The 24,386-nt window shown below is 38.5% G+C and overlaps 1 protein-coding gene across 7 annotated transcripts in view; it reads left to right on the top strand.

Moving 5' to 3' along the window:
- PTPRD (protein tyrosine phosphatase receptor type D) overlaps nucleotides 1-24,386 on the top strand; it is a 1,574,709-nt gene that overhangs the window by 1,443,118 nt on the left and 107,205 nt on the right. For all 7 annotated transcript variants that reach the window (XM_082842820.1, XM_082842821.1, XM_082842823.1 and 4 more), the window contains 2 exons: nucleotides 7,512-7,624; nucleotides 20,417-20,514. In XM_082842820.1, the coding sequence (XP_082698946.1) occupies nucleotides 7,512-7,624; nucleotides 20,417-20,514 (211 nt within the window). The remainder of the gene's footprint in view (nucleotides 1-7,511; nucleotides 7,625-20,416; nucleotides 20,515-24,386) is intronic.

Below are 24,386 nucleotides of genomic sequence, written 5' to 3'. Positions count from 1 at the left end.
GACTTTTATCCCTATTAATTATGTTAAAATGGAAGAGCACACTTTCACATTCTATTCATTTGACTTTGTTTTAAATTTAATCATTTGAAAACTATAATATATTGATAATCAATGACAAAACATGTCACGGAGCCTTTGTAAGGGCCTAGAGGGCCATCAGAATAGTAAAACGTGTTTGGTAGGTCTTTAGTGTTAATTTCCTTGCACTAGGAATTTTTGGAAATCCGGTACTCTAGATGTGATACATACAATGATTTAACAATTTAAACTGCAGAGAGAAGAGGTAGCAAAGTTTAGAAAAATACTAAACTAGGAAGCAAGAAACCTGAGTTCAAGTCCCAGCTCTGTGACTAGCTGGCTATATGGGGCAGAAAGTCATGCTACCACTCCTGGCCTCGGTTTCTTCACTTTTAGAAAATAAGTATGTAGATTAGATTAGATAACTGACTTTTTTAATCTGAGAACCTAAAAAAAAACCAAGTAACAGAATTAATACTATATTATTTCTGCCTCCAGTGCATGTGTAAGTTTTCTAAATGACTCCATGGTGCCCTTCATCTATCCTCCCCTACAAAGAAAAAAGAATCCGTAAAGCAATTGAATGCTCTTTGATGTTCATCTACCCTGCACATCTGCTACACATGTAAGGCTTTTCAGTCGCTGGTTCTAAAACTGTCCAGGAATTATTCCTAGAGAAAATATTCTTAAAATAAAATGTTAACCTGCCTGACTCTACGAAAAGCATTTCAAGATGGCTGAGAAGTATTTACCATGTAGTATGGAAGGAAAAAAAAAAATGGATTAGGAGGTTGGAAAGCGCTAAGGCATGGTCTAGACCAAATTCACATTCTTGAATAGTAATAGTCTAGTCTAATGTGAGTGGACACTGTAAATAATTTCCATCCCCACCCCAAGATGTTTAGTTTATGTGTGAAGACCATGAGGTAGCTGTGACTAAAATACAGACTTCAGCTTTTTCACCTTTTCCCAGATCCAACATTGGCTCCCTGTGGGCTCTGCCTCTTTAAGTCTTCTTTTTGTATCAACCCTACGTATATTTCCAAGGTGTTTGTTATCAAAGAAAGCAATGCAGTCCAGACTATTCTGAGATGCTATGAAGAAAGAGGCTGCCACGCCCCCCCGCTCTGGGCAATGCCTTCCCTAAGCCTGGAAAGCCTTTCCTCTCACTCCACTCCTCCTGGCCTGGCAAAACCTAACTCACCTTTTAGAAATAAGCTAAGCTAAGCTAAGATCCACTTACTAAATGAAGGCCTTTCTGAGTGACTGTCCTCCTCATGTCCTCTGTGCTGTACCAGTTCAGGCTGCCTTAGGGTCCCCTGCTGTACGCTCTTAGAGCACTTTCTACTTCTCTATATTATAGAACCTACCCCATCACTGCCATTGCCCATTTTCTTGGCTTTCTCCCCCCACTAAACTGTAGGTCAAGGACTCCGTCTTATTCCTCATTGTATTCCTTGTGCCCGGTAGAGTGCATGGTACAGGGGGCTACTGAATAATCAAATTTACACAAGTCCAATAGTGATACACTCAGTTCCCTCCTCTTGTTTACTCCATCACTGCTTACCACGTTCATCTTGACTGGCAAGAGCTGTAATAAAACCCCTCAGCCTGTCATTTAAATACACCACTTCCAAAAGATTTCAAACTTAGACATTGGTACCAGCTATGTACCCATGTGTGCAGTAAGGCTGACGTTGCTGTGGCAGAGGGAGTGAAGCGCACGCCATGCACTGGTTCATCCTAATATTCAACAGCCTTTTCGTATACAGAACTGGCAGTTCACTAGGTATTTCTCTTCCTCTCAGAGGAATAGCTTTTCCTACAACTGATTCACGGATGACCTCACGGATTAAAACTAAGCAAGCTGAGGACATTGGTAGGAATTTTTACAAGCCTGGTGCAACCAGCTAAATTATTTTAAGAATAAAAAGAAGAACCTGTGTGTTTGATATCATTTTCATTATTCACTTTGTATGCGTGTGTTTGTACAATTTAAATGTGGACTTTGTATTTTTGAAAAGAAATGGACTGGATTGCCTTAAAGCCAGATCCTCCAGCAATATGGGTGTGTATTATGTCATTCGCATTGAAGTGGACCTGGCACCTTTATTTTTCGCACTTGAGAACTCCCTAAACACTTTGCAATTTGCCTCAACATGAAGACCGTTTAGATGAATTCTCTTCAGGTGAAGGTTATATACTCCCTGCCCAAAGAACATGGTTAAACAAGACACATATTATCACAGGTGAAAGTGTCTATGAGAATGAGCTGCAAGTGTTCACAGACAGCAGCGCCTCTGTGACTAGGAAAATACCTGTCATGTCAGTGGCCGGTAATAAAAATACTTTTCTGGATTAGCACAGCTATATAAATGGGTCATGCTCTGTAGATCTATAATGATGAATATTATATTTTCCAAAACTGAAAATGTATTTAATCTTTTACTAGAAAGAAAACACTTACGATCACCTTACTTGTCAAAAGGTGTTTGAAGAAATCATTTCTGCCACTTTTGTAATCTTGTGGTGTATTATGCAATTGTGCAGATTTCTGTGCAGGTCAATGCAATTTGCAGGTGTTTTAAATCAGTAAAGGAATACTGTATCTCTTAACTGAAGATTCTTAAATGAACTAAATTTCTTATATGGAATGAGGTCATATTCCCATTAAGTACAGTAGCAGTTGTCTCATGGCGTGTTTTGTAAAATTCAAATTATATCTCTACCATCAAACACTTCCTGCGATATAATTAATTGTGGCAGTGTTTTGTGGGTTGATGAATAAAAGCGAGTCTGACACTAACACACACACACACAAATGTTTTGCTTAGCCATGTACGCTCATGTCTTCCATTTGCTTCATGTCTAGAGGCCTTTAAATATTTTGATATGCTATCATTTTCTAATGTGTTATATATCCCTGATTCTGAGCACTGTTAAATCTTGGTTGTCATGGTTACTCTTGTTACCATTGGCCAACTAACATTTAGCCTTTCTTTTTCTTTCTTTGCTGCATTAAAATGGAGCAGTAAACCTGACAGGTGAGGAATAGAGAACCCCTTTCATGCTCAGTCCAAAAAAAAAAAAAAAAAGATACGGGTAGACTTTGGAGGTATTGAGGGGGCGAGGGTGGAGGTTGGATATAAAAGATGCAACTGGCAAGGGGAAGATGGACGAAGCCTAGATATATAAAATAATTTTGATATTAAAATGACTTGGGGGGAAATAGTTTGTCTATATATGAAGACTAGAGTATTTAAAGCCAAATTTAGAAGGTACTAAAACCAGTCTGAGTTTTGTTTGTAGGCAAGGTTAAATGAGCATCTGTATGTGTTAATGTAAGCCATTTTTCTTTGTTTTTACTGAAAGTTTGATCTCAAGACACTGTGTACAGGAATACTAGCATTCTCACACCCTGCTAACGTTGATGTCAGTGCCTTAGTGAAAACTTATATTTAATTCCAAATTATTTTCCCTGTCTTCCAGCCTTGAATAATACTAGCAATAATAACAATAATAATCCCTATACTGCTTATTTGTTGATCAGTCGAAGCTAACCCTGCAGCTTTCTAACAAACACATACCTAGATGTCTATATATGAATTCCTGATTAAACTAAGAAAAGGATCTCAATGCTCCTCTAACCCGCCTCCCTCCCAATGTTGTATTACAGGGGTTCTCTGGGAGTGGCCCCTGGACAAGCAGCAGTGGCATCAGCGTCACCTAGGAACTTGGTAGAGACACAAATTCTTGGCTCCCCCAAATCCCAGAACTACTGAATCAGAAACTCTGGGAGTTGGTCCAGCAGCCTGCCGTTTAAACAAGCCCTCGTAGGCGACTCCGATGCACACTAAAGTTGGAGAATTACTGCTGTATTATTGTCCCTAAAATCACTTATTACCCTTTCACTGGCAGGAAACTCAGACTATCTCTGAGAAGGTGTGCTTGCCATTAATCCAGCAGAAAACGCATGCAAAATAGTTTTTCTAGCCCAAAGTCAAAACACTTTGAATCTAGTTAATACACTCAGAGATCCACCTTCTCATTAGAACACTGTCCTCATTTCACAATTTCATCACTACGTTCTTGTTCTATTAAAATGAAATGGGCCACAAATTAGATATCATCTTTTAACACTCCTTCTCTATTTTATAAGTGAAGAAATTAAGGAGGTTTGTAGTTGACTTACCCAAGGAGATTCACACCAATAGTCGTAGAGTTGGGGTTCCATTCTTAATGATGTCAGAATCGTTAAGTGTCCCAATTGATTTCTTTGACATCTCTATGAATATTCAAATAAATATATTTCTTCCAAAAGCCTGTGCTCGTATGTCTGAATATCTTTGTTCCAAGTAAATAGATATATATGATCTGCCACAAGATCATCCTTTTGTTTTTTTCTCCCCACTTTACCTGTAGATAAGAACCAGGTGAGAATAAGTGAAAATAAAACCCCGCTTAGACCACAGAGCAGCATTTTTGTTGTACAGTATTCACAGCCCCCCAAAAAACACATACTTTTATGGTATTAGCAGTTTCTGCCATATCTGAAATGTCATGTGATCTTCTATTTTCTTTTCACCCAGATAACCCCTGCACGTGGTAGATACTTCTCACTGTGAGAAATAAACTTACCCTAGGGCTTTATAATCCTAATAGAAAAAAGAAAACAGCGAGGCAAAATTCAGAATCTGGTTCGAGTCACTATTTGTTGCTTTTTTTCTATCAATCAGTAGACGAAAATGAGAATAATGAGACCTCTGAAAACTTACCAGAAAAAAAAAAAAAAAATGTTACTCCTTACGTTCCTGTTGGGACTGATTTAGATCATTATACACCATTTAGTACCTTGCAACAGTAAATTCAGTTTTTAAAAATGACCACTGTTACTGATGATGACCAAACTCTTCATCTTGCAAATCTTCCTTAGAAATTCTTTGTTGGAAAACAAACATTTTAACACATTTCTGTTTAAAAATAATGCGATAAAGAGTGTGGGCAGCCGGAATTACCCATGTTGTGATCATCAAAACTAAATGAAGCAAAATAAAATTTAAACAGCTGCTTTTCCTAGCTGGCTAGGACTTCTGGAGTCTGATTTCTTGGAGATTATCTTACTTGGACAGATTAGGTGAGGGAGATGTTAGTTATTAAATGTCAGGACACCCCTCCCATTTACTACGATTGTGAATTGTAACTTCAGTCCCCATGCTCTGGGGTTTCCGAGACTCGTCGGGCAACAAGATGGCATTTTCAACTTTCCTGGCGCCAGAGAAACTGAGTAAATGTCTTTAGAGAGTATTCTTTCTTTCCCTGTGTCTCACATCACTCAGCCTGGCCTCAGCACAAAGGAAGATAAGGAGGGTGTCCCACAATATCTGCAAGAGGGAGGGTCTCCTTGCCCAGATATTTCTTCATGTGGTTTCCGTAATCCTGCAAGAAAGACTGTAGAGCCACTTTGAAAAGGGATAAAAATCCAGTTTTCAGTCATGGGATCTGGCACATCAGCAAAGCCATGTGCCAAATTGTGTGAAAAGACCCAAACCTGAAAAGGGCCACTGGGATTACTTGGAGAAGACCAACCATATGTTTGTCACACGTGGGATTGATTGGCCACACTCGGTGGTGTTTCATTAACCCATTTAGATCCTGCATCTTCGAGAGTAAAACGTCTCTCTGTATTGTGAGGCACATACCCCCAGCATAAACACGGTGACATTTTCTATTGTGAAAGTGGTCATCATATCCTTCTTTCCCATTGTCTTCCTAGACCCTTTTTCTCTTCCTTCTCATATCTCTCGGACCAGTTCTCCATCTCTTCTTTTCCTTTCCTTCTCATTTTCCACTCCATGTAACTGGAGCTGCCAGTACCTCTGGCATGCCTCCAACTCACTGCTTTCCTCCGATTGGTAGTAGGGCTTGGCAGTATGCTCTGTCCTAAGGCTATACCTGACACTTTTAGGTGGAAACACAGAAGCCTGAGACAGGTTAATCCAAGGTTCTGAGAGAGCGAGGTGTCTAACAGGCCTCACCCCCAAATATTCATTCCACTGAGGATGTTTTGCTGAAGGCATTGCACTTGAGCAAATCAAGTGTGCTTTCCCTTCACATCAATCTGCCCTTCATCCCCTGGTTGGTTTTATTCTATACAGATGAGCAGAGATGGAAAGAAAGGCTATTTAACAGGAGCCCTCTGGCTAACCGTGGAACGACCTGGGTGGCACTGAATGAGAGCCCACTGCCACAGCAACACTAACGAGCTGTACCACCATCATATCAAAAAGAGAAAGGGAGAGTTCCTAAATACTGCTGCACCCTTTCTCCAAATAAGAATGCCTTTGCTCTGAGAAGGGGTGAGATGCTAGGATTATGCCTCCGGCCTGGAGATTGCTGGAATCTGTATTTGGAATAAAGCACTGTTTGAAAAGTTCTCCATTAGTTAAGTGAATTTTTAATCTAATTCAACCTTAAAGAAAATAGCTAGCTACTACTCACTCTGTGATTATTTGTTTGGGGGGCAAAAAAAAAAAAAAAAGGATAAAGAAATCTTACGAGAAAACCTCACATTTCTTGCATAGACATTTATTAATATTACATTATGACACCTTAAGCAAAGAGAGTTAGCTTGACACCATAAACAGCTGATACTGTTTTTTCCTTGGGATTTGAAAAGAGAAAAGGGATGTTGGTTTTGTGTGGTCCTGATTCTCCTACCAGGTATTAGGTTAACTGGAAATCTTAGAAATGCACTTACTGTATTTATCTGGTTATGGGAAAATCCAGGGCAGATCCACTTGGTAGCCCCCAGTCATGTATCCTAAAGGGAAAAGGAGGGGAGCAGATTTAGCTGTTTAGCTTGAGGCCCAGTAGTTTCTATGAGTTTTTTCCCATGGTAACTACAATTTTAGTATTGGTTACTAGGGTTACTCTATCCTATCCCTCACAAATAGAACTAGTGGATGAGGGAGAAAAGCTAAACAAGTGTCCAAACCTATCTCACCAACACCTCCTTAAGCCTAAAGGCAGAATCACTGAATTATTTAAATCCAGAGATAAAGGAGGACTTTGAGATGATCCACTTAAAAATTTCAGACCTGAGGAAATACTGTAGGCTAGGAGAGAAAAAAGTAACCTGAACAGGGCTTCCCTGGTGGCTCAGTGGTTGGGAGTGCGCCTGCCGATGCAGGGGACACGGGTTCGTGCCCCGATCCGGGATGATCCCACATGCCGCGGAGCGGCTGGGCCCGTGAGCCATGGCCGCTGAGCCTGTGCGTCCAGAGCCTGCGCTCCGCGACAGGAGAGGCCACAACAGTGAGAGGCCCGCATACCGAAAGGAAAAAAAAGTTACCTGAACAAAGTCACAAAAGTCAAAAAGTTTTAAACCTGAAAATGGGGGGTGGGGGGTTAGGAGGGGCATAACTCTGCTTTTTTTAAATCTGTTTCCATTTTTTTGGTTGTCTTACTCTTAAATTTTTATTCTCTCCCTATAGGAAGAGGGCAGAGTCTGATTCTAGAAAGAGCAGCATACCAAACAGTAAGGAGGTCCCTTCACACCATCCAACAGACCCAGTAGAACTGAGGCGCCTTAATTTCCAAACACCAGGTAAGAGGCATGACTGCTCTTGTCCATAACACAGTGTTTACTGAAAGTTTTATAGCCCCGTTGATAGCGCCTTGAGAGGTGAATAGATCACTTTATTTCAAATAATTCTTTGTCCTCCTCTTTTACTTTACTATTTTTGAGACTCACCAAAACATATGTCTTGAAAGGAAATTGCATTCTTTGTGTAAATCTGAAGGGGGGTGGAAAAAAGAAAAAAAAAATTTCCCTTCAAATTTTGGAAAAACTATACTCTTAAGAATATCTACCGGGGGCTTCCCTGGTGGCGCAGTGGTTGAGAGTCCACCTGCCGATGCAGGGGACACGGGTTCGTGCCCCGGTCCGGGAAGATCCCACATGCCGCAGAGCGGCTGGGCCCGTGAGCCATGGCCGCTGGGCCTGTGCGTCCGCAGCCTGTGCTCCGCAAACGGAGAGGCCACAACGGTGAGAGGCCCGCGTACCGCAAAAAAATAAATAAATACATAAAAGAATATCTACCATTTTTATGGGCTTAGCATGGTTGATTATTTTCCATGACACCTATCTGGAAAGAAGAATTAATGGATGGATGGATGGATGTTACCTCATCCATCCCATTGGGAAAGAATACATTTTTTTCTCGATTCCCCTATTAATTTGTGTCTGTGTTACTCTGAAAGAAAGGGGAAGGGAGGGAGAAAAACAAAATGAGGAAAAAATTTGTATCTTTTCAAATATTACCGAAACTAAATCTCACTGACCAATTAGGTTTCTTACTGGGGAGACACACTAAGTGACTGAGGATAAGAAAAATTGTTCTTAAATGTTAAATTGTTCTTAAAATGTTCTTAAAATGTTCTTAAATTAAAGAATGTTCTTAAAATGTTCTCAAAATGTTCTTAAATTAAAGAACATTAACTGCTTCAACAGAGGAAAAATATTATTCCTGCTGAGGGGCATTTTGTACCGTATTGTTAATTCAAGGCTAGCTCTATTTTACTTTCTTTCACCTAAATCGTACTTACGCCAGATAACAAAGGGTAGAGAGAGGTAAAAGCATAAAACTGAGTGGCACTGTCTTAATACCTAATGATACGGGGCAAAATTAAAGAGCGGATCTAAGAAGTCTATTTGATTAAAATTTGATGGTAGTATTGCACCCCAAATTGTTTGAAAGTTTTTTTATGTGTCAATGGATATTCTATTCACAGTATGGTACACGACAGATTTTATTAAACTACACATTTGCAGTGAATTGCTTTGAATTGAAAATACACGGTTTATTGTGTTTAGTGTACTTTTTATCTTACATGTAGATAGGTCATAGTAACTAGAAACTATTCAGTTAAAAGAAATGCCTGGCATTTTTTAATGTGGCTACACAAGTCATCATAGTAGTGGGTTGTTTTTTAAAATGCTATCTCAAATGAGGTTTGTTCTTTAAAAAGCAAAAGATATACCTTCATCAGCATAAAAAGTAAAAGAAAATTTTCACATGGTCGAAAATCTCCCATATGGGAATTTATTTAAAAGGCCGAGTATAAAGGCGATAGTAGCCCCAAAAGAAGAGAGCCAGTGGGAGTGCTATCCCTCACCACCCCCAGCGCCATCAGAGAATGTTTCCAGGCATAAACACATGAGTGGCAACTGTGTAGAAAGGATTATTAGCAGAGTGCTGGTGGCTGCAGGTAGGGAAATATAAATGCCTTTAACCAAGACACCTCCATGTTCAAGAATTCTATAAAGAATCTAATTTCCCCAATGTATGTGGGAATATGAGATCCATTTATAGAGAGAACCTGCTAAATTCCATATAAGTCACTGGAAAGGAGAATGAAGGTTACAACTGAAGTGACATTGCTTATATCACCCATGACTTTACCAAATTAAAATGGGGACCTAGGTATATAAGAAGGTATCAGTTAACTAAGATTAGACTTCTCACCTCAAATGGATAGTAGAATAAAGTAGGCAAACAGTAAAAAGGAGAGAGGATTTAGTAGAGGAAGAGAATAGAACAGGAGAAATTGTCCCAAGATCCTCGCACGTCTGTTCACTGAGGCAGCATTATGTTGTAGTCAGGTAAGCAGTCTGCTTAAGCCTGATTTGTTGAAATAGTCTACGTGCCTCCCAAGCTCTGTGATGTGGCCTGCTGTCCTGAAAATGTGACCAGTGTACACAGAAAATTGTACCTAGCTGTCATTGTGAAATTCCTAGAAACGTTACAGTTTTCTTCAGCCAGGATGGATTCCAGCCAGTGGCTATGAATTTCCTCAATTACTTGCCAACGGGATGAGAGCAGAAGTTGGGATTGTTAACCAAGTAACTGTGTTGTGCTATTTCTTCCTCCCTGATTCACGAATAACCAAGGGCTTTCCTGGATGATGAAATAAAATGATCCTTTTATTCTAAAGCACCTTTCTTAGGTGTTGCACAGGAAACAATTTTAATTTTTACTTATTTTTTTGGATTTTAAACCATTTGCCCTTCCCTTTTTGAAATGTGCTTTTATATACAGCATACCTTTGGGGATATAATTATCCACAAACATTACAAAATTTGACAGTGTTTCTTAATGGTGTGCATAAGTAGGGAATTAAGAATCCAGGATTTTCAATGGAATCAGAAACCTGTGATTTATATAACCAGCCCGTAGCACAGAACTTTTTCATGAAAGCAAATTGATTTCCACTTCTGATGGGTCTGTTGTAGATGGCAAAATGTCAAACTAACATTATCACTTGAAATTCAGTAGGTCTTTCAGAAGGTAAAGGAAACATATTGCTTAGTTCACTGATTCTTAGTTCTACTTTCCTTTAAGAATATTCACCTTGTGACTGAAATATCTGTTTACATTTTAAGTTACTTATTCTTGTTGGAGAGTCTAGGTTTAAAGAGTCAGACTTTTTTTCCCCAAATTCTGCTTCATATTTAAAAGATACTGAAACATACATTTTAAATTTCATATAAATACAGTATTCTGACATTAAGTACTTCAAAGAATTCTTTCCTTAATTGCAGTGCACATCTGTCTCTGGGTCAGGGAAAGGAAAAGGTGAGAATTTTGTCCCTTGCCGCTCAGCTAAGGCACAAAGTGAAGACGGAGAAATCTGTTCTTTTCCCAATAACCATCTTTGTGAGGCTGTGGGGTGTGGAGAGAAACATTGCTTTAGCACATTTACCAAATCTGGGGTGATAATCAAATCCCTCTGTTTGTGAAACGCTGTATTCAAGCAACTGAACAGGACAAGGAAGGCTCATGCTTTCCCAATTAAAAGCAGGTACCTATGCTTGTAGGTATTTTCCACGAATATATGTATCTGTCTGTTAAGGTTCAGATGGCAGTAGACAGCCAGGTTGTATTTGCAAGAACCTGAACTACCTAATCTCTTAGGAGAGTATGGTTTACAACATTGAGTCATCAGTTATTGGTGTGTGGGGACAGTCAGAACTGGTGTGGAATATGTCAGTTGAAGTAGCATTGCTGTGTCACCAATGATTTAGCAATGTAAACTCGAGAGCTAGGTGTAGAAGGGATCATAAGAAGGGATCATTTAGCTAAGGTGAGACTTATCACCTCAAGTGGGTAATGGAATAAAATGGACAAGATGAGTAAATGAGAGAGGAGATGTAGAAGAATTTTCTAGAATTATTAACTGCTCATCAATGTTTTACAAGCCTTTAAGATCTGTGGAGGAAGGGAAGAAAAGATTCACTTACAAAAGATGCTTTTAGTGAAGCTTCTATTAAGCCTTATTTAGTGAAGCTTCTATTAAGCCTTCTATTAAGCCTGTCTATTTTTGTAGACAGTGGGAACTGGGTATGTGTTAGGATGGCTGAGAGATGAGTTACATGTTGAACAAAAGTGAACTCTTTTTGTTGGGAGGAAACTTTTCTTTTTTTCTGTTAAAAAAATTTCCAAGTCATTTTATAATCCTTCCCATCAACATTTCTTAATTACGTTTATTGAGGAAAATTTTTTAAATAGAAAATAAGCTTGTTAACAACTGTTACACGTAGGTTATGGCTGTACAGTTGTGCATTATATTATTTACATTTTGTGTGTGTTCGAAAAGTTTCAGAAGTTGTAAAAGGCAAAAAAAAAAACCACTTAAAAAAGAAAAATTACTCTTCATCTCACCACTTATTTTTCTTCTTTTGAAATATTTAAAATAAAAAGTAAACGATTTCCTATAACTACTCCAATTTGACCCTCCAGAAATATCTACCATATAGAGCTCCATGCATATCCTTCCAGAATTTTTAATATGTATATACAGTTCCTTAAATGATTAAAATATATAGCAGGTATATAGACAGATGCATATACATGAAATTCCCTGTTTTACCATTTAACTGCATAAAAATAGACCTGTTTCCAAGTTACTGTATTAGGTTTTGCCTCCTTTTTAACAGGTGAGAGTATTGATGCTGTTCTGTTCTACAGAGGTCACAAAATATATGAACTCAATCCTCATTAATGGATGCTCAGTTATTTCCCGTATTTTGCTCTTACAAATAATACTGTAATGAGCAGCACTGAGCCCAGATCTTTTCACATCTTGTTGTTATTTCTGTATGATAGACACCTGGAAGTGTGATGGCAGAGTCCTAGGGTAGGCACATTTACCGTTTTGATAGAGACTGACAATTACAAATATTTTTGAAGTATTGTAAAAAGCTTTCACGGACCGAGTAGCCCCTCTGGGCAGTGGCCTCTAGAATTGCACAAAATGACTAAGATAAATATACTACTGTCAAGAGATGGTGATTTATCAGAAAACCAAAGAAATGACTGATACGTGTTCCGATTTCTACTTTTTCCAGCAAAGCAAATTTAGAAGTTCAGCATCTTAAAGAAATAAGCTTTTTCTCTAGTATAAAAAAAGGAGTAAAGGAACATATAACTAATCGCATCATATGGTACACTAGTCGCCACCTTTCTTGGTGCCTGCAAACTTCTCCCCAAGGACCAACCCACTTTGGTTGGTCCAAAGTTTTTAGAATTTTCTTTTCCTGCAAAATTCTTTCTCCCAGTATCTGTACCCCTTCCTCAGAATCCTCCCTTCCCCCACCAAAAAAAATTTTTTTTTTTTTTTTTCAAACAAAAACGAAACTCTACTGTTAGGGGCTTCCCTGGTGGCACAGTGGTTAAGAATCCGCCTGCCAGTGCAGGGGACACGAGTTCAAGCCCTGGTCCGGGAAGATCCCACATGCTGCGGAGCAACTAAGCCCGCCCGTGTGCCACAACTACTGAGCCTGTGCTCTAGAGCCTGCAAGCCACAACTGCTGAGCCTACATGCCACAACTACTGAAGCTCGCGTGCCTAGAGCCCGTGCTCCACAACAAGAGAAGCCACTGCAATGAGAAGCCCATGCACCGCAATGAAGAGTACCCCCGCTCACTGCAACTAGAGAAAGCCCGCATGCAGCAACAAAGACCCAATACAGCCAAAAATAAATAAATTTATAAAAACAAAACAAAACAAAACAAAAACTCTAGTGTTTGTACTTGCACCTTTTAGGAAAAGATATTAAAAAATAGATGATCAGATGTTACAACATAAAAGCCTCATTTTCATTTTGCGGATGACCTTAATATGTTTTGCCCTAAAGCATACATGGATGGTAGGAGATTGATGGGCTGTGAAAAACAAAAACAAACTCATACAAAGTTAACGTATCAGAAACAGCAGTATCAGCAGCAGAAATGTCTGCACAGCAAGTGAGTGGTTTTGAAAGCTCTTGAGACATGTCTTCTGATGCATTAGTAGTATTAAGTGGATCAGGGCTAACAAGATCCATCTTTACATATATCTCCTTATATTCATATTTTGTATCGTAGGAAACTAAGCCATATGATCTAGATTAAGAACACCAGATGTATTCTTTTTATCTTATATTTCAGAAACATTGGTTCATTGAATCTATGGTATATAAATGGTTATATTTCTGATATAAAGAAACATAGTTTGTTCAAATTCTTCAGTTTGAGAAATCCCACATAAAAATGATTTTTAATTATGCCATATAGTGCTTACCTGAAGAAGCACTCTTGTAGTATCTTTCCCTTAATGATGATCCTAGTCATGGATTAAGTCAAACTGTCACTGTCGTACCAACAAGCAATTATACCTTACAAATCAATCTTCTCGTTTGTCTTTAATTTACCATTCATTCGTGAGGCACATTGTAAACATAGCGTATTGGTAGTTATTCAGGTTAGGCTAAGTAGGACATATTATGTTAAAAGCTGAAAAATATTTTATAAACTAAGTTGCTATGATTTATTAAGTCAGGTAGGTATACTTCTGATTTGATGAACAAATTAACTTCTCCCTGTTCCATGACCACGACCTTTTTTTCAGCCTTTATCACAATTTGTTGGAAAGGAAAACCATGAAGAGAGTATTACTGCATTATCACACATAAATATTATCAGGAAAAATCATCTAAAAGATGTTCCACCACTCTTAGTGACCTCAAAAGCTCCACTTAACAAAACTGTCATAAAGTTGTAAAGTGCCTGTTGGCATTTAATACAAGGTTAAAACATATGGCAAGAATTTGATCAACATTTCTCCACAGATAAAAAAGTCATTTGAAACTTACTGTGGGTTAGATTACTGACCGAGTAAAATAGAACATTTGAAAAGCAAAAACATGGGAAATTAGGGGTTTTTTAAAAAAAAAAATTTCTGCTGAATAGCACTACAGTTTTTAACATGAACTAAAGGTATACATTCAAAATATTTTCATGGAAGCTCACAAAGTTTTGGTAAGAAGTGACTAAACAATGCAGGTGTGTGTATAAGTGCCCTTTACCTGTTCCCCACCAGTCACACAGGCATACCTTCTAAATGAAGCTAGTTCGTCACAAACTGAGGGTAGTTTATGTTCCTTTGTTACTGAATAAGTAGCCCGAACAGTTTCACAAGCCCATATCGATGTACATGGCACCACTCTCCCTGTGGTGTTCAATGATTTAAGAGACAGCATAGCATAATGAGAAGTTGCCTAAATGAGAATTGACAAGGTCCGGGATCAGATTCCCCACATAGCCATAGTTTTACTGATAATGATGACCTTGATCAAGTCCTTTTACCCCTCTGAGCTTCACTTTCCTTACTAGTGGAATTAATGCGAGAGGGGAGGGGAGGATAGATGAACCCACAGAGAGTGAATCATGCGAGAAGTATACACTGTCCCGCTCCCCCGCCCCCGCCAGTGTCTCTCCCAGTGCCTGTGGACACAAACATGCTTCCTGTCACTCTCAACCTTCTTTGATTTTAACTCACACAACAAAGGAACAGTTTGCTCTTCTAAAACAGAGATCACAATCTTGTTAGCCAAATGTGGCCTCCAAAGGTCTTTTCTTTGACCCCTACTGGATTTCAACAAAATTCTGAGTCAGTAGTTGAAAACAGAGGAAAGTCACGTCATTATCTGGGTTTTCAGTTGCTGTTGAGAGCCTGAGAAGCCTGACCCTCTTGGCTCTGTAGTACTACCTGGAAAGATATCTGCTAGAGCTTTGCACCCTTCTAGAAGTTCTCCACAGTCTACACCAGCCCTAAGGATGGCCCTGACATTGAGAAAGAGTTCAGTTGCCATTCATCTAAAGCTTATTGTTATTACTTTTTTAAAAAATAGAGAAATATTTCTCTTTCCTGAGACGCCACTGAAAGTAGAGAAATGAAAGACAGCTTGTTGCACAAAAGGCTCCTTGTTGCACAGAAATGGGGAGGAGTACATTACTTGTGAAAGTGTTTACTGTTCAGTACCTGGTTATGTTTAACCATTTACCTAACCGACCTGGCCGCTTGAGCCACTGGAAACCTTGACCCCTGCTTGAGGAGATCGTAACTTCCATCCTAGAAATAAAACAGTAAAGATGCCAAAACCACTTAAGATTTTGTTGTTGACTAGATAGGCTAAAATATACAGGTCACTTAACTTTTCTAGACTTCAGAGCCCTCTTGTATAAAATGAAAATGCTGGACTAAGTAATCTCTAAGGCACCTCTCGGCTTACAATGCCACGATTTTAAAGTTTTACATCTTATAAGGAAGCCACCATGCAGTTACTGTCACAAATATTTACCCTGTTAAAAGTAGCCATCGGGCTTCCCTGGTGGCGCAGTGGTTGACAGTCCGCCTGCAGATGCAGGGGACGCGGGTTCGTGCCCCGGTCCGGGAGGATCCCACATGCCACGGAGCGGCTGGGCCCGTGAGCCATGGCCGCTGAGCCTGCGCGACTGGAGCCTGTGCTCCGCAACGGGAGAGGCCACAACAGTGAGAGGCCCGCGTACCACACACAAAAAAAGTAGGCATCATGTTTTCTCCTCCAACCTAAGGCAGATTTCAGTGACTACCTCTGTCATTTTTCCATGTTGACAGTGTATATTGTGGTATCATAGCTTCAGAATGAAAACCCTGCCCAGATGCAACGTGTGCCTTTAAAATGCATTTACGTTGTGCATTTGTAGCTTTGAACTGATGAGGTTGTGACCCTGGCAAGCCCTCATCAGCTGTGAGCTGCACTTCAAGTTCTTGTTAATAATAGCTAAAGCACTAAAGCTCGCTAATGGAGACTTAGAGCAGGTTCAAGGGTATCACCAGGAGAAAGCTGATCTCATTCTCATAAACTCTGATTCTTGAATGAAAAAAATAAAGTTACAGCCCCCTGCCCCCATCAGAAATTCCCAAAGGACTGAGACTCATTACCGGGGAACTTTAAAAATATCAACCGGGGAACTTTAAAAATATCAATGTCTGGCTCCCATACCCAGCTATTCTGAGTTAATTGGTCAGGTGTGCAGCCTGGAAAGAAGGAATTTTAAAACACCTCAAATTGCGCTATTGTGAAAACACTGTTGTAATAGAACGTGATTCACAGACTGTGAGCAAAGCCAGCTTGCCAGACAAAAGATTGAAGAGAGACCACAGTGAGGTCAAATTCATAGTTTTCTTAGTGTCTGCTTTTTTATTCAGATTCTAGCATGCTTGATTATATCCTGTAAATTTTTTTTCCCACGTTGGACAATGGAGAAGTTTGGGGAGAATTGTATAACACTATTTTGCAACAGACCCTTGGTGATTATTTTCTGATACGACCTAGAGTTTCATGTTAAATAATAAATGCTGGAGAAGATGTGGAGAAAAGGGAATCCTCCCACACTGTTGGTGGGAATGTAAATTGGTGCAGCCACTATGGATAAGAGTACGGAGGTTCCTTAAAAAAAAAAACTAAAAATAGAGTTACCCTATGATCCAGGAATGCCACTCCTGGGCATATACCCTGAGAAAACTCTAATTTGAAAAGACACATGCACCCCAGTGTTCACTGCAGCACTATTTACAATAGCCAAGACATGGAAGCAATCTAAATGTCCATCAGAAGATGAATGGATAAAGAAAATGTTGTATATACATCCAATAGAATACTACTCAGCCATAAAAAAGAATGACATAATGCCATTTGCAGCAACATGGATGGACCTGGAGATTATCATACTAAGTGAAGTAAGTCAGAGAAAGACAACTATCATATCACTTACATGTGGAATCTAAAATATGATACAAATTAACTTCTTTACAAAAGAGAAATAGACTCATAGACATAGAAAACAAACTTAAGGTTACCAAAGGGGAAAAGATGGGGGGAGGGGTAAATTAGGAGTTTGGGATTAGCAGACACAAACTGCTGTATATAAAATAAATAAACAACAAGGTTCTACTGTATAGCACAGGGAATTACAGTCAATATCTTGTAATAAACCATAATGGAAAATAACATGAAAAAGAATATGTGTATGTATAATTGAATCATTTTGCTATATGCCAGAAGATAACAACACTGTAAATCAACTACACTTCAGTAAAAAATAAAATAATGAAAAGGAATAAGTAAATAAATAAGAGTTTCATGTTGGAGGAGTTTCACCCCACGTTTATTCTTCAGCATAATTTTTATATTGACAGTTATTCGTTTTGAATACATGATATAAGATCATAATTTGGTTAGCTAAAGAAAACTGTATTAAACTGAATTCAAAAAGTTGACAATTCAACTGCATATATTTTCTGTTTTGTAGAATGTAAATAAATGCTCTCCACCCCTCAAAGAAAAGATAGTTACTTTTAGAACCTTTACATATGAACTGCATCCACAAGACCCTTCTCTGCTCAGACATCCTATCTACTTGAGGAAGAAATGAGTTATAAAGAAGGAAGTGACTCCAGAATTTATCTAGCCCCACATTTTTGTTTCACAGAAGAAGAAAATGACATGCTTGATAACAAGAAGTTTGTCCCTATTAGTAGATGGCAGACCCAGGAGTAGAACTCATATTCAGTATACTAGTCCATGATTTCTTCTCCTGAACCATCAGATTCCCACAAAGCTTTCCTCCCCTTTCTGTGAAACATCCATTCTGCCATTTTTACTTGTCCTAGAACGTCAGTGCGATACTGTCAAGTCTTACATAATGATTCTTGAACGCCAGGATATCGTTGCATGTGATATATACATATCCTGAATTAGAATGTAATGGATCAGTGCAGGTTTCCTTGGATTTCTCTGTAATTAGCTTCCAAAGTAATACTTCCAGACCGTGTGCCAGTGCATGCCAGAAGTAAATATGCTGATCGCGTCTTTGGTTGATTATGACGGTCTTCTACTGCTGTTATACTAATACTTTTCCCATCTCCAACTGGCTTTACTTTTTGCAGCTTTGAGCAGTAATTCAGTCCCCTACGCCTCCCTGATTGGCTCTGTGTCCTCCCTCTCTAGCCAAACCACCACTCAGTCCATATATGATAATAACTCTCTCCCACGATTCGCTCGAAAAGGTCTAAACATCTTTGTCTCTATTATTTTCTCTGTTAAAGCACTGTAATGGATGTCCACATCATTCCATTTCCAGATAAACCTAGAGTCTCTTGTGCCTTTGCATTTCCACTCTTGTCATTGGGGGCGCCTCATCTGGATAAGATCACTTTAATTATTAGACCACCGTCACCCACCCTCTCCTTCCACAAAATGTAAATGAGTTCAATTCTACCATCTATAGGGAAAAGTTTCAGAAATGGGTTCCAACATTTATGTCCAAATGCATAATTATATCAGCAACAAAGAGTTTCTACTTCCAAGGCGACTCATTTTCATTGGATCTTCCATTAAGATTTTAGCTGACTGAAAGCAGACTTTCATAGCCATGAACACTAAAATACGACCTATCACAGCACAGTGCTAAAATGATTGGAAGAAGCAAAATAGTTTTTTACCTGACTTACCAAACCATTGATAATTCAGCATTTGAGACAAAGGAACTCACTGGGTGGCTTTCAATAACAGCACAATATCTAAAATACCCATTGTGTTGACTTAGTGGTCACCATACCACAGCCTGACACCCTCCAAAGAGTCCCAGGGACGGCAGAATGTCAACATGGCTTCCAGTTTGAGCCCCTCCCTCATTCTTTTTCTACGTCAGAGGCTTCCCTGGGGGCATGCTAGTTCACGTTTTTCTAGTCAGCTGGAATCTGCATCTTTAAGACATGAGTCAGCAGTGCTTTCTCAGGATGCTCTTGAAAAATTAATCAGAAGAAGTAACATGTAAATCACATGAAAAGTGAGAAACCATTGTACAGCACAGGAATCACCAAAATTGGTGGATTATTTTTACCAGAATCTATGAATCTAACATACCTTCAGCTGGCAGACTGAACTAAGATGTATCACCCACTGTCACTGCTTTCTTTCTTTTTCTACCTTCTTTTTCCTCTTCATCCTTTCACCAGTTGCTCCCTTTCCTGCATTCATTTCCCATTAGTGGACAAAGATGTTTACACCTGAAGTGGATTGTAGGTTTGCTGGGGGTTAAATAACGGGGGCTTGGGGCAAAATACCACAAAGCTGTCAGTGTGGCCATCAATAAATGTCCAGGAGAAGGCTGCAACCCAATCTCTACAATCTGCTACGAGTGAAAACATTTTTGAGACTCAGTTTGGTGTCTGATTTTGTCATCAGTGATTATTGTCTGTGATCTGTGGTGCATGTCCTTCTTTGTGTCCATGTATGCATGTGAATGTCAGTCACCTACAGGTTTGTGAAATATTAAAGCGATCTTAATCTAGTCACAGTGTATAGTGGATCCTGTAAAAACCTGCAGCATTTTTATTAGTCCTTTTAAAAAGTATATCAGACTATCCATTTCATTTTTTTTTTTAACAAATTCATTCTGTTTTATTTTATTTACACCATCATTTCCTTTGCAGGTTCAGATGATTCCGGTTACCCTGGTAACCTTCATTCTTCAAGTTAGTTTTCCTTGATTATGCATAAGTCACTTTATGTTTCCTATCAAGCTATTACGCTTTTCCTTTTAGGGCTTTCTCAGTATGTTTTCTTAGTTCACTTTACACCATTTAATTCCACACAGTTTCCATTTCACACAGTGCAGGAGAAGGAGTTTGAAATGACATAACAGTCATTACTCAAAGCAGAAGTTGACATCAAGCCTGACTGTCAGTTTTCTCCATGAGCTAACTGCATTGATTCATAGCACAATAACGCTTTCTTTCACACTAGGAGTGTTAGTTTGGGGATTCTGCTTGGTAGCTTTTCATTTGGCTACAAAATTCATCCTTCCAGAGCATGTCCTGCTTTGAGTAACCAAACTATCTGCCTGCTTCCTCACATGAAACATCTTTACTACTCACATATTTTCAGGCCATTTCTAACTATAGTATTCTCTATATTTTGGAAGAGTTAGCTTCATTCGTTTTCAAATGTCTTTATTCTTTCCTTTTAATAGGTATGGCTAGCCATCCTCCAATACCTATCTTGGAACTCGCAGATCACATTGAAAGGTTAAAAGCAAATGACAACTTGAAGTTTTCCCAGGAATATGAGGTAATTAAGTGTGTTTCTACTTGACAGTATTTTCAAGAATTGCCCCCCTCTTCTTTTTGACCATATCCTTAAAAACTAACTTCATCAGTTCTTTTTCCTTTAAATATGACTCAGCATCCGATATAAAAGTTTATAACAAATAGCCAACTTAAAAGTATCTGTATAATTAATGTGGTAGTTGTACTCTGAAAGGTGTTGAATTATTTATATGCGTTTGCTGTTACTTAATGAGGTTGATTTATCTTCGCTGATTTCAAGTTCATAGACTATACTGAATGTATAAGCTTCCCAGTATACCAAAGGGGTGCCGAATACAGATTTACGGTCAGAAAGCTCACTGAAAAAGAAATTACACGGAATAAGCAGATTTCCCAGTACTCTTTTTCAGTTTTACATGGCCTGAAAACTGTAATTATTAAGTACATACACATGATTTTACCATTCAGTCTAAATAATATTAGGGCTAATATTAAGATAGTAATATGTTCGCAGAAAGCTGCCTGGTTTTGAAGCAATGGTGAACTTAATGGTATCTTAAATTTTCAGAATGCTTGAAGGTTTTGTGTGAATCCTTGATGAACATGAATAAAAAATTGTTGTATATGTCTGGGTATTTGGATATTGTGGCATTTATCAGGCAGAAAGTTGTAAAACTGGATGTTTATGGTATTTCCCAGAAACCGGGACCCATAGTGAAACCAGTCCATGGATTATTCATAACTAAATGATCATTTATCTTTTAGATCAAGTTTAACTTAGCGTAAGATTAACATGTCCAACTAAAGTCTTCTAATTGTGCCAAATAACAAAACTGTTTGGAACAGTTCAAATTCTACCATAAAGAGTTTCTGATTTACTTAACGGGAGTCTTAAAACACATCCTTGTTACATCCCTTGGTTTCTGTTTTATCAACCTGAAATGAGGCTGATGGACTAGATACCTCTCAGTCCCTAGCAGCTCTAACATTTTGCCCTGTCGTATTCGGTTAGAAAACCGTAAGAGGAGCCCTAACCTCAAGTGGCTAGAGGGATATCAACTATGTGAAGAAGCTCCATGTAAGAGAACGTGGCGCAGTGGTGCCTGCGGCAGTCTGGATATTTGCATGGACTTTCTAAAGTCTTTAAACATTTCGGATTTTGATTATTTAAATTATTGCGCTGGCTAAGCAAAACCTATCTGTAGCCCCGTGTACCTTCTGCACCTTCAAGAGCTGGTAACCTTTTATGCAATTTACACACTCCAGCATCTTTGTCAAATATTTGATAGAACGCAAAGGAGATTTTGTTTGTTTGCTCATTGGTTGAGTTACATTTTCCTGTATTCTGTTCTAAGCATTTAAGAGAACGTTTTCAATTTTAGGAAACACATTGGATTGTGAATTGTCTTTATTTTCTAAACGGGCTGCTTCTTATTTCTTTCCTGTTCTTCCTCTTAGTCATAAAGGCTCTTTTTAAATTATGCAGTATTCTTTAAAATAGTTTCTGGTTTGAGGCTTGAGGCTGAAATTTGAGTTTTAAAAAGAAAACAAGGCATGTGATGAATGCCATTTGGGGCAATGTAAAAACTCTTAGCTGAGTGTGTTAGTTTTCACCAACCAGAATCTTTCACTCCTCCAACCTCCTCTTTATTGTTATCGTGAGTGTTGTTACTGTTATGCTTAGTGTTTCGCTATGTGTGATATGATGGGTCACCAAAAAAAATAAAACTCGATAGCTCAACCCGTTAATAAGCTATTAATTGTCAATACCACTGACAGTATTTGCATCATTCAGGCAATCTCAGTTGTATGCGTTGACTACAATAACCGGCCTCCTTTAAATATGGAATTTCTCCAGAAATGCTACATGTAAAGACACTCTAATGATACTCATTTAGCCATTAGATTAGAAGTGCTCCTTGAAAGTAGTTACGAACTGCATGCTGGCAGCATTCCCATTAAGAACTCCCCCAGGAGCCGTTGACATGATAGCCCATTTATCATAACGATGATCTGTGATTAAAGCTCCCTGGGCATGAATTGACTCTACGGTGCCTTAACAGCCATGAAGGGGATATTTAAGTGATGTATTCATCTGTGATAATATGATAAAGACCTCTACATAATATTTTAGGCCATAAGCAACACATTGAAAAAAAAAATTTTTTTGCATATTATCTCCATATAAATTTGAATAGATTTTTCATTGGTTTTCAGCGAAGAAAATGGAGAAAACAAACACAAGTCATTATTTTCAAACATGTAATTATTTTGGCATAATCACTATGGATTAATGTTTACTCAGACCTCTCAAGATGGGTAAAGCTACATTTATTACTCTGATTCTAAGACTAAAGCAGAAGTTCAAGGCATGAAACCTGTTTGCACTGATCCTGAGGTCAGGATAGGAGGAAGTAGGTTTAAATTATAGCACAGTATTATTAGATCATGTGAGAGACTTCCTTTACTGTAAAGAAAATTGGTCTCAGACATCAGATTCAATGACAGCTGGAAGAAGGAACCTGAGAAATTAGTATAACTGCATCCTGAAGGTCTTTACAATTACTTTAGGCTTTTATTTTCTGCAGTGCGACTGCCCAGTCCTACTAGAATTTAAGTCCAGAATTTGAGGATGGCATCTAGAATGCAGGGAACAAAGTCCTCCTTAAATGTGGTATCACTGTCAAAGTCAGTACATCAGGCCGGTGAATGTTTAGACTGATTCATAATAGTCGTGTAGGTCTTGCCAAATAAACTCTTAGCCAATGCCTATATATGGATCATTTGGAAGCCTAATTAAAGTCCAAATTCCTGGTCCGAACTTCAGAAATGCTGGTTCAGTAGTTCAGCCATGACAATTAGAAATGCCCATTTTATTTCTTTTTCCCCAGTTTTATTGAGACATAATTGAAATTTAACATTGTATTAGTTTAAGTCATATGATATAATGATTTGATATATGTGTATATTGCAAAATGATTACCACAATAAATTTAGTTACAATCTGTCACCTCATATAGCTACAAACTTTTTTTCTTGTGACAAGACCTCTTAAGATCTACTCTTAGCAACTTTCAAATATACATTATTGTTAACCATAGTCACCATGTTGTATATTACATCCCCAGGACTTATCTTATACAGTTAACCCTTGAACAACATGGATTTGAACTGCACGAGCCCACTTATACATAGATATTTTTCAATAGTAAATGCCAACTACAAATTGTGCATGTATTAACTCCTGCATTGCTCAAGGGTCAATTGTAAAATGGAAGCTTTTGACCACCTTCACTCATTTCTGCCATCCTCCACCCTATGCCTCTGGCAACTACCAATCTATTCTATATTTCTAAAACAAATTTTTTTTTTTCAGATTCCACGTAAGTGAGGTCATACAGTATTTGTCTATCTGGCTTATTGCATTTAGCATGATGCCCATGCCCTCAAAGTCCATCCATGTTGTTACAAATGGCTGAATTTTCTTTAAGGTTGAATAATATTGTGTGTGTGTGTCACCCTCCAATCTCTCTCTCTCACACACACACACACACACACACACACACACACACACACACACGACCCTCTGATCTTCATTTCACCATTTCCTAAGATGGCAAATATATCTGTGTATGAGATTCGTTTGACAGGCATCGCAGTCAGCATTATCATTATCAACATCATATACGTGAATCCTATTTATATCAGATTGGCTATAAGTAACCACAGCCCCTAGAGTTTGCTTCATGGAAAATAAAGGGTCGTTGTTTTATCTATTATCTATTATAAATGTATTTATTTATTTATATAGAGCCAAAGGCCTACCCATGCAGGTATGCTTCAAGAGCTGTTATCTAAAGTAAGTGAGGCAGAGAAACACAAATATCATTTGAT

This window comes from Leucopleurus acutus (assembly GCF_964270905.1).
Source record: "Leucopleurus acutus genome assembly, chromosome: 7".
Lineage (NCBI taxonomy): Eukaryota > Metazoa > Chordata > Mammalia > Artiodactyla > Delphinidae > Leucopleurus > Leucopleurus acutus.
This window is presented reverse-complemented; position numbering and strand designations above follow the sequence as displayed.